General features: G+C 43.7%; 1 protein-coding gene across 1 annotated transcript; it reads left to right on the top strand.

The window, feature by feature from the left end:
* The first annotated feature begins 392 nt into the window (after nucleotides 1-392).
* LOC127308855 (2'-deoxymugineic-acid 2'-dioxygenase) lies at nucleotides 393-3001 on the top strand. Its single transcript, XM_051339759.2, has 2 exons — nucleotides 393-693; nucleotides 1948-3001. Exons 1-2 carry the CDS (start codon nucleotides 466-468, stop codon nucleotides 2773-2775), a joined length of 1056 nt encoding a protein of 351 aa, XP_051195719.1. The 5' UTR covers nucleotides 393-465; the 3' UTR covers nucleotides 2776-3001.
* Nucleotides 3002-12236: the final 9235 nt, after the last annotated feature.

Raw genomic sequence — 12236 nt, forward strand, 5'->3', positions numbered from 1 at the left:
ATGGCAGGGAGCGTTTGGTATTACCGGAGGCCGGCCGGCAAAGATCGATGAATCAGATGAGGGAATCTCTTAAACTACACCGCCAGTGTATATACTGTCCTCGTCCTTTACGCTAAGTTGATCTCGCATCTTCTGTTAAGCCGGCCTAGAAAAACACAAGTTTCCTGGACGTTCTCTTCTCTTAAAAAAAAGAAAGAGCACAGGTTTCCTCGGACGAGCACCGTCGTCTGCCGTCCACGTCCACGCAACGGACGGCGCAGGTTCTTCCACGTCGACGGTTGCACTGCCACTCACACCCAAAAACCTCCAGCTGCCAACAAACTTGCTAAGCTTCATTCATCAGATACGTACACGCGAAAGGTTGGCACGTTGCTTGCTGATAAATACCTCATTCATTCCGCTCATCTGCCACACACACACACACACCAACGCACACACAGCTGACACGCGAGACCGAGATCGGAGATGGAGCTGCTGTGCAACGCCCCGGCGCACGCCTCCGTGCCAGACAGGTACGTCTTCCCGCCGGAGAAGCGCGCCGCCCTGCAGCTCGACGGCGTCGACGGCCCCGACGACGGCGTCACCCTCCCCGTCGTCGACATGCACCGTGCCGCACTCTCCGGTGACGACGGCCTCCGCCGCCGCGTCGCCGAGGAGATCGTCCGGGCCGGCAAGGAATTCGGCTTCTTCCAGGCACGTGATGAACTTTCTCTGCTTGAGCTTCCGAGCTCTGATGAAATCAGGGTTTTGGTCCCGGTCCAAGGTTTCGTAATTCAGTTAGTAAATCATGCAGCGAAGCAAATTGGGATTTTTTTTCTAAGGAGATTTTATTTTATTGCTGTTTTAGTTAGTAACTTAGTAGATGCATGCTGAAAACAATGATTTCCGATTTATTTGCTTCTGCGGTTTTGATCAAGATTTTGGTATTGGTCTGAAAGTTTGAAAACTCGATTACTTTGCCGGGGTCCCAATTAATAAATCATCACATGAAAGATTATTTCCGTACTAACCAATAATTTGATCTGTAAATTATGTAGGTGGTGTCTAATTAACATAGTACCATAAATATGAGAGTGTTCTAATTATACGCTTGTTTTCCGTCCAAAGCAACCAAAATCACATTTTGGTACAGTTAAAGAATTCTCAGTTTTTTTCATCCAAAATCTTAATTCTACAGTTGTTTTCCGTCCGAAACAACCGAAATTCGCATTTCAGTACAATTCAATTCTCTGTTTTTTTTTTCGATCCAAAATCTTAACTCTGATGTAATAATTAGACAACACTTACCAAAGGTTGTTGCGTTTGAACATTGTCACTATGTCCAATATACTACAACTTAATGTTTAGTTCACATTGTCACATATCTAATATAATCTTCGAGACGAAGCTAGAAATAAATACCAATGGGGTCAAATCTGTATCCTCTCTATGACACTGAGGTCAGCCTCCATAAATCAACATGAGTTTGTACTAATTAGTGAAAGTTTTGCACTTTTACATTGGTGTCAGCCACTACCAATGCCACTAAGGCAGCTCCGTCTCTTCGTGGGATCCTAAATGAATCATCACCTAAAAGATTACTTTTCTGCTAAAGAATAGTCTGATCTACAAAAATTAAGTATGTGTACTGTACCATGAATCTGAAAGGTTTCCAATTCTACACCTTGTTTTCCGCCAGAAACAACTGAAATCAGCATTTTCGCAAAGTTCAGTTTATTTTTTAGGATTTGCTAGCTTAGAACTTAGTTCGTGGTCAGTCAAGTTCTACACTATTTGATTTACTTCGTGATTCGTGTTACTCATCAGTTACAATATGAGTTGCAAATGAAATTTGATGACATCATCTAACCGAGAACAAAGATAGTTCTCAGTCGACAGTAGAAGTAGTCACACCCTTATTTTTTATTGGATCGAAAAGCCTTCATTCTGATTTAATCTTGCCCGCAGGTGGTGAACCACGGCGTGGGGGAGGACGTTGTGAGAGGGTTCCGTGACGCGGCGGCGGAGTTCTTCGCGATGCCAGTGGAGGAGAAGCTGCCCTACTGCTCAGACGACCAGAGCAAGCCCTTCCGTCTCGCCTCGAGCACATCCTACGACAAGAGCGAGACGCGGTACTGGCGCGACTATCTCAAGCTCCAGTGCCACCCGGTCTCCGACGAGCTCGTCGGCCACTGGCCGGCGGAACCAACAAGCTTCCGGCCGCGCCTCGCCGAGTTCTCTGAGGCGGCGCATGAGCTAGCCCAGACGCTCCTCAGCCTCATCGCCGAGGGTCTCGGCCTCCGCGCTGACTTCTTTGCCGGCGATCTCAGTGGCGGCGAGACCCAGATGAACGTCAACTACTACCCGCCGTGCCCGGACCCGAGCCTCACGCTCGGCCTCCTCCCGCACTGCGACCGCCACCTCCTCACCGTGCTCTCCCAGGGCGATGTGGCGGGCCTTCAGGCGAGGTACAACGGGCGTTGGCTCCTCGTCCGCCCTGTCCCCGGCGCCTTTGTTATCAACTTTGGCCACCAGATGGAGATCGTCACCAATGGGGCGCTGGCCAGCGTGGAGCACCGTGCCATCACCAACTCTGCCGTCGCGAGGATGTCTGTGGCGACGCTCATCATGCCCACGATGGAGTGCCACATCGGCCCGGCGCCGGAGATGGTGGATGAGGTGACGAATCCGGCCAAGTTCAGGGAGTTTGAGTTCAGCGAGTTCATGGAGGCGTATAACACCGCTGCCGCCAGCAGGGAGGACGTGCTCGACTCCTTCAGGATCCACCGCGACTAGCTCAATAACGACAATAATGGCATGGATATGCACTATATTCAGTAAGAAGCAAGTAAGCCGCCCTGGAGCAGAACGGTCTGAATGTCTAATAGTAGTACTAAAAGTTCTTGTGTCTGGGCATTGACATGATGTCCCATATACAACTTAATGTTTACTTCATATTGTCACATACTCTAAAATATGTGCTACTGTGGTGTTAACTTTTCAAGAAAAAGTTTGGAGTGTACGATTGTCAAGTGTAATGAAAATACTTGTAGCTTATATTATCTTCTCTGCTTTGCTTCTGTGCGTTCTCATTTTTGTGTGACGGAACTTGATGTTGCTTTATTGATCGGCCGCCGTGTTTACATGGATAGAACATCATGTGGTGCAAGGAGCCACAAAATGAGAGCGATGTTATGAGCCTTATATTAGGGAGACTTGCAAAAATCATACCTTGCAAAAAAAAGAGTACACTGGAGAGGATGATAAGCGTCTCTCCTCTCCGCCCCTCTCCCCGTCCGCCATGGGCGCGACCTCGCTGCTACATCCGTGGCGACCCTCCCCGATCGAGAGTTCCTATACCTTGGGTGGGTGGCTGCTGCGTCCCTCGCGGCGGATTTCGTGGGGAGGTGACAGCGGTGGGTGGATCTCGCATAGTGGCCTATCCAAGTGTGGTTTGCACGACCTTGGAAGCCACGAGATCCTCTCCTAAGCGACGATCGTCTTCTCCGCGGCTGCCATCTCCACCATGGCCAGGGGATTGCTCTGCTTTTCCTCCCCTCACTGGTGCTATTTCCATGGCGGGGGATTTGAGTGTGAGGTCCCTACATGTCAGGGTGGCTTCCTCTGATGGCCCAGCGGTTGGATTTGCTCCACCTGGCGGAACTGCGGCCGATGGATCCGTGGTTGGTGGTGGCCTAGGGTTCACGCGCCGCCAACAACTCCAGGACGAGGCAGTGGAGGATTTCTTCGGGCAGCTCTGGTTGGTTCCTCCCCCTCCTCGCCGCAATCTCCAGGGAGAGGCGAATTCGCTGGTGTGTTGGGTGCGGAAGGAGCTGGTGGAGGCGAATTGCTTCTCGATTTCGGATTGCTATGCGGCCGCTCCTTCGGATTTGATCCGCCGCAACCCCAAGGTAATCCGGGCTCCTCAGGTGGTGAAGAAATCCTGTCCTTCCTTTGCTGAAGTGGTGCGGGCTCCGATGGCTGGTGGTGTTCCGTCGCGTGGCCGGGGGCGCGGGTTGGCGTTGGTGCGACCTCCTCCTCAACAGGTCGTGCCCCCCTGCCCTGCAACTTCAGCGCCCTGCGGCTCCGCAACCTCAGCGCCCTGCCATCACGCGCCCTCCGCCGAGGAGGGTGAATCCTCAGTATAGGCCACAATTCCAGAATCAGTTTCAACCTCAGCAGTATCAAGGCATGCAACAACAATTCCAAGCGCAGTCTCAACCTATACAATTCTCTCAGTTTCAAGTACCTCCCATGCAACAGCAGTTCCAGATTCAGAGATCAAACAATTTCCAGAATCAGCGTGTCATTGGGGGGAATACTCAGATTCTGACTCAAGCTATTCAGTGTCAGAATTTTGTCAACCAGAACCAGCTTCTTACCTCATCTGTCGGCCAAGGTGGTCAAGCTGCTGCTGTAGGGAACTCTGAAGTTCTTCCTCCTCCGGCCTCGCCTGTGAATGTTGAGCAACCGATGGAATCCAGGTATTTCAAGATGATTTGTTTCAATTGTGGAGATCCAGGTCACTTTGTTGGTAACTGCATCAAGCCTAAAAAGTGTTTCATATGCAACTCTCCTGACCACCCTGCCCATCAATGTCCAGTCTGGTAAAGTGATCATCCCTGTGCAAAATATTTTGGTAGTGCTAACCATGGGTTGGGATTCTATCATATTGATGCACCGAGTGAAGAAGAAACAAGCTGGATTAACTTTGAGAACTGTGCAGTAGTGCAAATTCGGAAAGGTAATATTACAGCAGCCAACCTTGAGAAGAATTTCAATTCTATTTTCTGCAAACACAAGAAGTGGCCGTGGCAGATTCGTCAGCTTAATGATAAGGAGTTCCTGGTCCGTTTTCCTCCTTGGAAGAGCATTGCGGAATTGGTGGAGTTCCCAGCTTTTGATTTGGAAACCGAAGGTGTAACAGTTAAAATTGGGCTCTGGGATGGAGATTGCCCTTCTCTGGCCGAACTACCAGTGGTTTGGATGCTTGTACGTGGTATTCCTCCTAAAAAAGCTGCATGGAAGACGTTCGCCCAAGCTGTTACTAGCGTGGGGGTGCTTATGGATGTGGACTGGAATACTTTCTTTAAGTCATTCTATGCAGAAGTTCGATTACAAGTGGCTTGTCGTGACCCTGTCAGAGTTCCTAAGGAAAGGATTGTCGAAATTGAACAGAAGTTTTATCTGCTGCGTTTCAGTGTTGAAGGAGTGGAACAAAATGATGAAGAGGAAGACTTTGATGATCCAACGGATGATGGTGTGGGAGAAGAAGGGTTTGACGAGCTCGAAGACCCTAATGAAATGCCGCATAATAATCTGAATGATGATGGTCTTGGTGCTGGTGGTTCAACTTCTGTGGGGGATATTACTATTAACCACAGATCGTATGCGAATATCCCTGAATCTTGGGAAGATATTAAATTGGATGACATACACCTGCGTGTGATGGATTCGGAAATAAAAAGTTGTGGTGAACCTGAGATAGAGGATGATTGGGAGTGCTCTTTGAAGAGTCCTAACTCCCTACCTGATAGGATGAACTATGATAATGTGGATGATGATGTTTGGGACTTCGAGCCGATTGATTATGGCTGCATTGATGCAGAGGCCATATTACAGTTGGAACAGTCTGTTGGTTCTAGGTACTGCTCTCAAGTTATGGAGTATTTCAATGCCACACACTCAGAAGATGAGGACTCTGTAGATGAAGATGTTGTTGACAAGGATGTTCTTCCTCAAGAAATGATTGATAAATTTGGCTCTATTCGTAAAAACCTCTTCCATGTTCTTGAAGAGTTGGCTAAAGGCGCTGGCAAATCTGTGGTAAAGGAAAGTACTCGTATTCAATCTAAAGCTAAATGGGGCCCTGTTCTAAAAACTGCGAGAATGAATATTCGTTTCCATGGTGAGTTAAATGTCATTGAGAAGGCAAAAGAATATCAGAAGCGGAAAATTTTGGAGATTCCTCCAAGTTTTAAAGGTAATTCTTTTGCTATCTTGCCTACTGATAATCTTCTTGCTTTAGCTAATGGAGTAGATATTTCTATTGGTAGAGATGCTGCTTCGGGTAATGTTATTATTCATGATTTAGTTGAAAAATAATTGGCCAATAGTCTTGAATATGCTAGAAATAATCCTACTGTGGTTTTACCTGGAACTTTAGATATAGACACTGATCATGGTCAATTGCTTGACCATCGTGATAACCCTTCTATTAACATTCTGTCTAGTTCCTGTAACCAGCTACCTGGTGGATCTAATCATATTAGATCAGGTGCTAGAATTCATCTTGTTAATAATATATATACATCAGCTATATCATGATTGGTGCTACTTGGAACATTAGGAGTATTAGTAGAGCTGGTCGTGTGCAGGCTTTGTCTGACTTAATTTCAGATAATAAGCTTGATTTTATTATTTTGCAAGAGACTAAACAGGAGAAAATTAGTGACAATTTCCTTAGTATTATCACTGGTAATAATTCTTTTAAGTGGGATTTTTTACCAGCTAAGAAATCTGCAGGTGGGAATTTGATGGGGTTTAAGGAGGAAAAATTTGACGTAGTTTCTTTTTCCTCCGGCCCATCTTATGTCTCTGCTGTTATTATTAATAAGTTTGAAAAATTCAAATGGCGTTTTGTGGGTGTCTATGGTACGGCTTATGCTGATCATAAACTGGATTTCTTCTCTGAGCTTCATGACCTTATGGAAGATAATTCTCTCCCCATCCTTATTGGTGGGGACTTCAATTTAATTCGTAACCCGCAAGAGAAAAACAATGATAACTTTAATGCTCAGTGGGCTTTTATGTTTAATGATTGGTTAAATAAGTGGAATTTGATTGAGTTTAAAGTTTCTAACCGTCTGTTCAGGTGGTCTAATAATCAGGATAATCCCATTTTAGCCACTCTTGACAGATTTTTTGCATCTACTGAATGGGAGCAGCATTTCCCGCTTAACATTGTTAGGGCCTTGCCAGGAGTTGTGAGTGATCACACTCCTCTGGTGATTGATGTTGGTCTTAATTTCCCTCCCCCTCCTAAGCTTTTTCGATTTGAAAAATGGTGGTTACAGCATGATGAATTTTCTACTTTAGTTCATAAAGTGTGGAATTCACCGTGCTGCTTTTCATCACCTATTGACATTTGGCAATTTAAATTGCGGTCGCTACGTAAAGCAGCTAAAGGATGGGGTATTAATATTGAGGCTGCTCAGAAAAAAAAGAAGAAAGCTCTTATACAAGAGTTTGATATCTTAGATGTTTTTTCTGAGAAAAAATGTTTGACAATGCTGATAATGTTCGTATGAAAGAGATTAAAGTGGAGCTGGATAGCTTGTGGGTTCAGGAAGAGACTAAGGCTTGGCAGCGCTCTAGGGATAGGAAAATAGTCGAAGGAGATCGTAATACGGCCTATTTCCACGCTTTAGCTAATCAAAGAAAACGTAAGAAGACTCTTGCTATCCTGGATGGTCCAGATGGAACGGTTGAATCTACTGAGGAGATGCTTCAGATTGCTTCTACTTTTTACAAAAATCTCTTTGCTAAAGAAACTCGCACTGATTTTTCCCTGGGTGATGATTTTTGGGATGAGGCTGATTTACTCAATGATGAGGAAATTGCCCTCCTTGATTCCCCTTTTTCTGAAGAGGAAATCTATGCCGCTGTGATGGGATCTTATGCTGCAGGTGCCCCCGGACCTGACGGATTGTCCTTCTTGTTCTATCAGAATTTTTGGGCCCTTATAAAAAATGATTTCATGGCTTTAGTTAGAGATTTTGAGAAAGGGACTCTTGACGTGTCACGTCTCAACTTTGCTATTATTACTTTAATTCCTAAAGAGCAAGATGCTCGTGACATGAAGAAATTCCGTCCTATTAGTCTTGGTAATTGTAGTTTGAAGATTATAACTAAAGCTATGACGAATAGAGTTTCTCCTATTGGTAATAGAATTATTGCAAAGAATCAAACTGCTTTTATTAAAAGCCGTTACATTTTAGAGAGTGTTGTTGCCGCTCACGAGGTTATCCATGACGTGCATTCAAAAAAACAATCTTGTCTAGTTTTAAAACTAGACTATGAAAAAGCATATGATCGCGTTGACTGGGGTTTCCTCGATGATATGTTGAAATCTAGACGTTTTAGTTTAAAATTCCGTAGCCTGATCAAGTCTGTCCTTGTTAAAGGTTCTTTCTGCGTTCGTATCAATGATGTCAATGGTAAGTACTTTGTTGCGGGGAAGGGTTTAAAACAGGGTGATCCCCTGTCCCCCATCCTTTTCAACTTTACTGCCGATGTGTTTACAATTTTTTTATATAAAGCTGCTTCTAACAACATGATCTGTGGGCTTATGTCGAATGCTATTCCTGGTGGGGTTATTAGTCTTCAATATGCTGATGATACTATCCTCTTCCTTGAGAAGAATATTGATATGGCTAGGCATTTGAAATGGTTGTTGACTTGTTTCGAACAGATGTCTGGCATGCGCATTAATTATCATAAAAGTGACCTTCTTACTATTAATGTAGTTGAGGAGGAGGCCAATCTATTTGCACAGATCTTTGGCTGCAAAATTTCAGATTTTCCTTTTACTTACCTAGGGGTCCCCCTTCACTTTTCTAAGTTGCGGAGGGAGGACTTGCAGCCTATCTTAGATAAGATTATGAAACGTATTGCATGGTGGATGGGTAAGTTACTATCCTATAGAGGTAGACTCATCCTTCTCCAGTCTTGTATTGCTAGTATCCCTATGTATTTACTATCTTTTTTAAAATTCCCTAAATGGGCTATCAAAATCATTAATTCCCAGATGGCTCATTTCTTTTGGAATAACATGGGTGACTCTCATAAGTATCATCTGGCTTCCTGGGACTTGGTTTCCCAAAAAAAGGAGTTTGGTGGCTTAGGTATCCAAAATATTAGAGAGTTTAACTTGTGCTTTCTTGCTTCTTGGATCAAAAGGTACCATCTTGATAATAATAAGATTTGGAAAACTATTGTAGATTATAAATATAATCTGTCTCCAAATATTCTTCGTGCCAACCCTACACATTGTTCTCCCTTTTGGAAGGGAGTGATGTGGGCAGCCTCTGCTGCTCGTGTGGGTTATAAATGGAAAGTTGGTAATGGCCGTAAAGTGCTTTTTTGGGAAGATATTTGGCTTGGCCAATGTTCTCTTGCGATTTTATTCTGGGATCTTTATGTTATTGTGAATGAACAGTCAAAAACAATCGGTGAGGTCTGGGATGGGGTTGAGTTAAAATTCTCCTTTAGGCGATCAGTTTCTCCCGTTTTGTTCAATAGGTGGCTCGAGTTGGTTGAGCTTATTAATACAATAAGGTTCTCTGATTAGGAGGACTCTCCGGTCTGGCTTTTCCACTCCTCGGGGACCTATTCTGTTAGCTCTTTTTATGGTATTGTTAATAACGGTGGAGTTATTCCTATTCATACTCCAGCAGTTTGGAAACTTCATGTTCCTCCTCGTATTCATATTTTCCTATGGTTGTTATCCAATGATAGGCTCCTAACCAGAGATAATTTGAGTAAGAGAAGAACTGTAGATGATGATTCCTGTTTATTTTGCAATGAACATGAATCTGCCAAACACTTGTTTTTCGAATGTGTAGTGGCAACGAGTCTTTGGGATGTCATTTCGGATATCTTTAAGCTTTCCATTGGGAAATCTTTTGAATCTGTTGCTCGCTGGTGGTTAAGTGATAATAAAAATACAGTGCTTAATATTTTTGCTTCGGCTACCTTGTGGACCTTATGGTCAGTTCGTAATGAAATGTGTTTCCAGGAGCTAAGATGGCCAGGTGTCAAGGACCTACTCCGCCGACTCAGATATACGATCAGAAGCTGGCATCTGCTATGCCCGGACAAACATTCGGTGCTCCTGGACGCGAATCTGCTCCTTCTGGATCACCACCATGGGGAACTCCTCCGGATAGCCTGGAACTGACTTCCCTGAGGGGGCTTTCTGGCAAAGATCGGGGAGCTTGTCCTCAGATGATGGAGTAAGAAAATCGTCGACACCAGGAAACGTTCCAGGGGGGCTCGCTGGAGTTGGTTTTACTTTAGAGTTTGATCGTTTAGGTTTCCTTTCCGTTTTGATGCCTGAACAAATGAGTTTCTGGGTGTTAGCCTGTTGTATTTCTCTGGTCCTGTTATGTGCTGATAGTGTCCCGAGGGTCGCAGCTCGGTTGTAATAAACTATGTGAACAAACTTGGTTGCATGCAAATGGAACCTGGGGGGTTCCACCCCCTTTTCATCTAAAAAAAAATGAGCCTTATATTAGAAATCCTTCATTCATGGGAGAAGAACAAGTTACCAAATTCAGCTGATCTGATCTAGCATTCATTAACATTCATTAACATTACCAAACACTTGGTCTCTACTGAAATGTTGGCTACACTTTTTTTTCGGAGGAAAAAACATTTGGCACCACATGGGATTCAGTTGCTTTTTACGGGCCCATTACACATATATATATATCCGAGTCCAAGAGAGAAGTTCATAGACAGCTCGTTTCTCTATATCTGCAAGCCCATATATTTAAAGAGTCAGCTTTCCTTCATCCCCACCAGCCCAGAAGGCTTCACTCTAGTACACTCATCTGAGCAAATTTTAGTTCCCTTCAGCCCACGAGATAATCCAGGTTGTTTTTTAGTTTGAATTCACCATTCGAAATTTCGGGTAATTTTAGTATCGTCCTCGTTTTGACAGTTTCCTATACACCCCTCTGATTTCGTTGCGCATGCACGCTATATGCTCAGTATAGAAAGAAGGGAAATGTTGACTACGTGCTTTTCTTAGCGTCCATTCCCTTGGTCTATGGTTTTCTTAGGCCTATCTCTCATGTTTTCTTACACTTGGTCTTAACTCTTAAATGGCGGGCCTAAACAATATTTACAAATCTCAATTTTTTTTGGAAAAATAAGCCCATAAATGTTCATGCATTGTATGTACTCTAAAAGTTCATAAAAAAGGAACACATTTTAACCTAGGAGAAAATAAGCAAATTTGATGATCTAGCAACTTAAAATTTAATCACTAATTTTTTGACATATTTTTACATTTGCATGTCCAAATTTTCTTGCAGTTTTCAGATGTTTTCAAAATTATTTCATGGACAAGATGACTTACACTACCCGTATGTCGGGTAAACTTAGCTCGTCGGTTGTGGACGGGCAGAGGAAGAGAGCTCCCCCCCCCCCCCCCCCCCCCCCCAGAAATGGGCTAGTTTAACTTGATATGGTGAATGATGTGCCACTAAACTCTTGATTTAATTTGAAATTAACGAAATACACATCATGTCTCTAGATAGTTCTTGGTAGTTACTACCAACAATTGATTAGCGGAGAACCAAGGCATGTGCAACACCCTGCAACTAGTAGATCACTAGTTAGTTCTTAATTTGTACTGTATTACAATTTTGTCCCAGGAGTACGTTTTGTACACTGCTACCAGCTGCTTCCACAAAGTCAGCTGTTTGTACGGCAAGGAGCTAAACTAATGTGTGCACTGTCGACCTCTCGTATATTGTATAGCTTATCTGGTATAAGTAGGTTGGCATCCCTGATAAGCTCCAAGGGCCAGCTGCAGTTGAGATGTCGATGGCTCTTGATGCCATTCACATATAATAAGCCGTCATTGACTTTAGATCACGCTGGTGACGGAGCCACGTACGGTACGGCACACTCGCCTAGTCGCATGCATGTGCTTTTGAGGATGTGGTCAACTCTTCCCGTAATGTTGTGCACAGCTTAGTTTATTTCATTACGCGACATGCAACACATGTAGTTACACGTCGTGCTGACTCACCAATAGTACGGTGCAGCCGTACAGCTAATTGAGCGGCTGTTACCCGCAAAAAAAATTAAGCCGCTGTAGAACATCCGTTCACAATTAAAACGTTCTAGATTTTTTTGAAATTAAAATTTACAAAATTCGATTAAAAATAGAAAATATCAATTTTCATAGTATCAAATGCATATAATTTAAATATATATTTATGGCGGTTTTAATGAAATAGATTTTATATTATAGATGTTGATATTTTTCCTAAATAGTATTTAGTAAACTTTATAAAGTTTAACTTTTACTAAACCTAGAAGGCAAGGTAAATGCAAATGGGGGTGGAGTACCAACCATTTTTATTTTGTTAGTAGATAGATTTGACCAAGTAATTAATTAACCTAGTTTGGTCAATGATTCCCAACAGCTGTTGCGTTTAATTGGTAATGAAGCTGAACAA

This window comes from Lolium perenne, chromosome 6, assembly GCF_019359855.2.
Source record: "Lolium perenne isolate Kyuss_39 chromosome 6, Kyuss_2.0, whole genome shotgun sequence".
NCBI lineage: Eukaryota > Viridiplantae > Streptophyta > Magnoliopsida > Poales > Poaceae > Lolium > Lolium perenne.

Excerpts from the sequence above, each read along its gene's own strand:
- LOC127308855 (XM_051339759.2), top strand. The coding sequence starts at position 466 with ATGGAGCTGCTGTGCAACGCCCCGGCGCACGCCTCCGTGCCAGACAGG. Across the intron at positions 694-1,947 it reads AGGAATTCGGCTTCTTCCAG|GTGGTGAACCACGGCGTGGG; the intron begins GCACGTGATGAA and ends TCTTGCCCGCAG.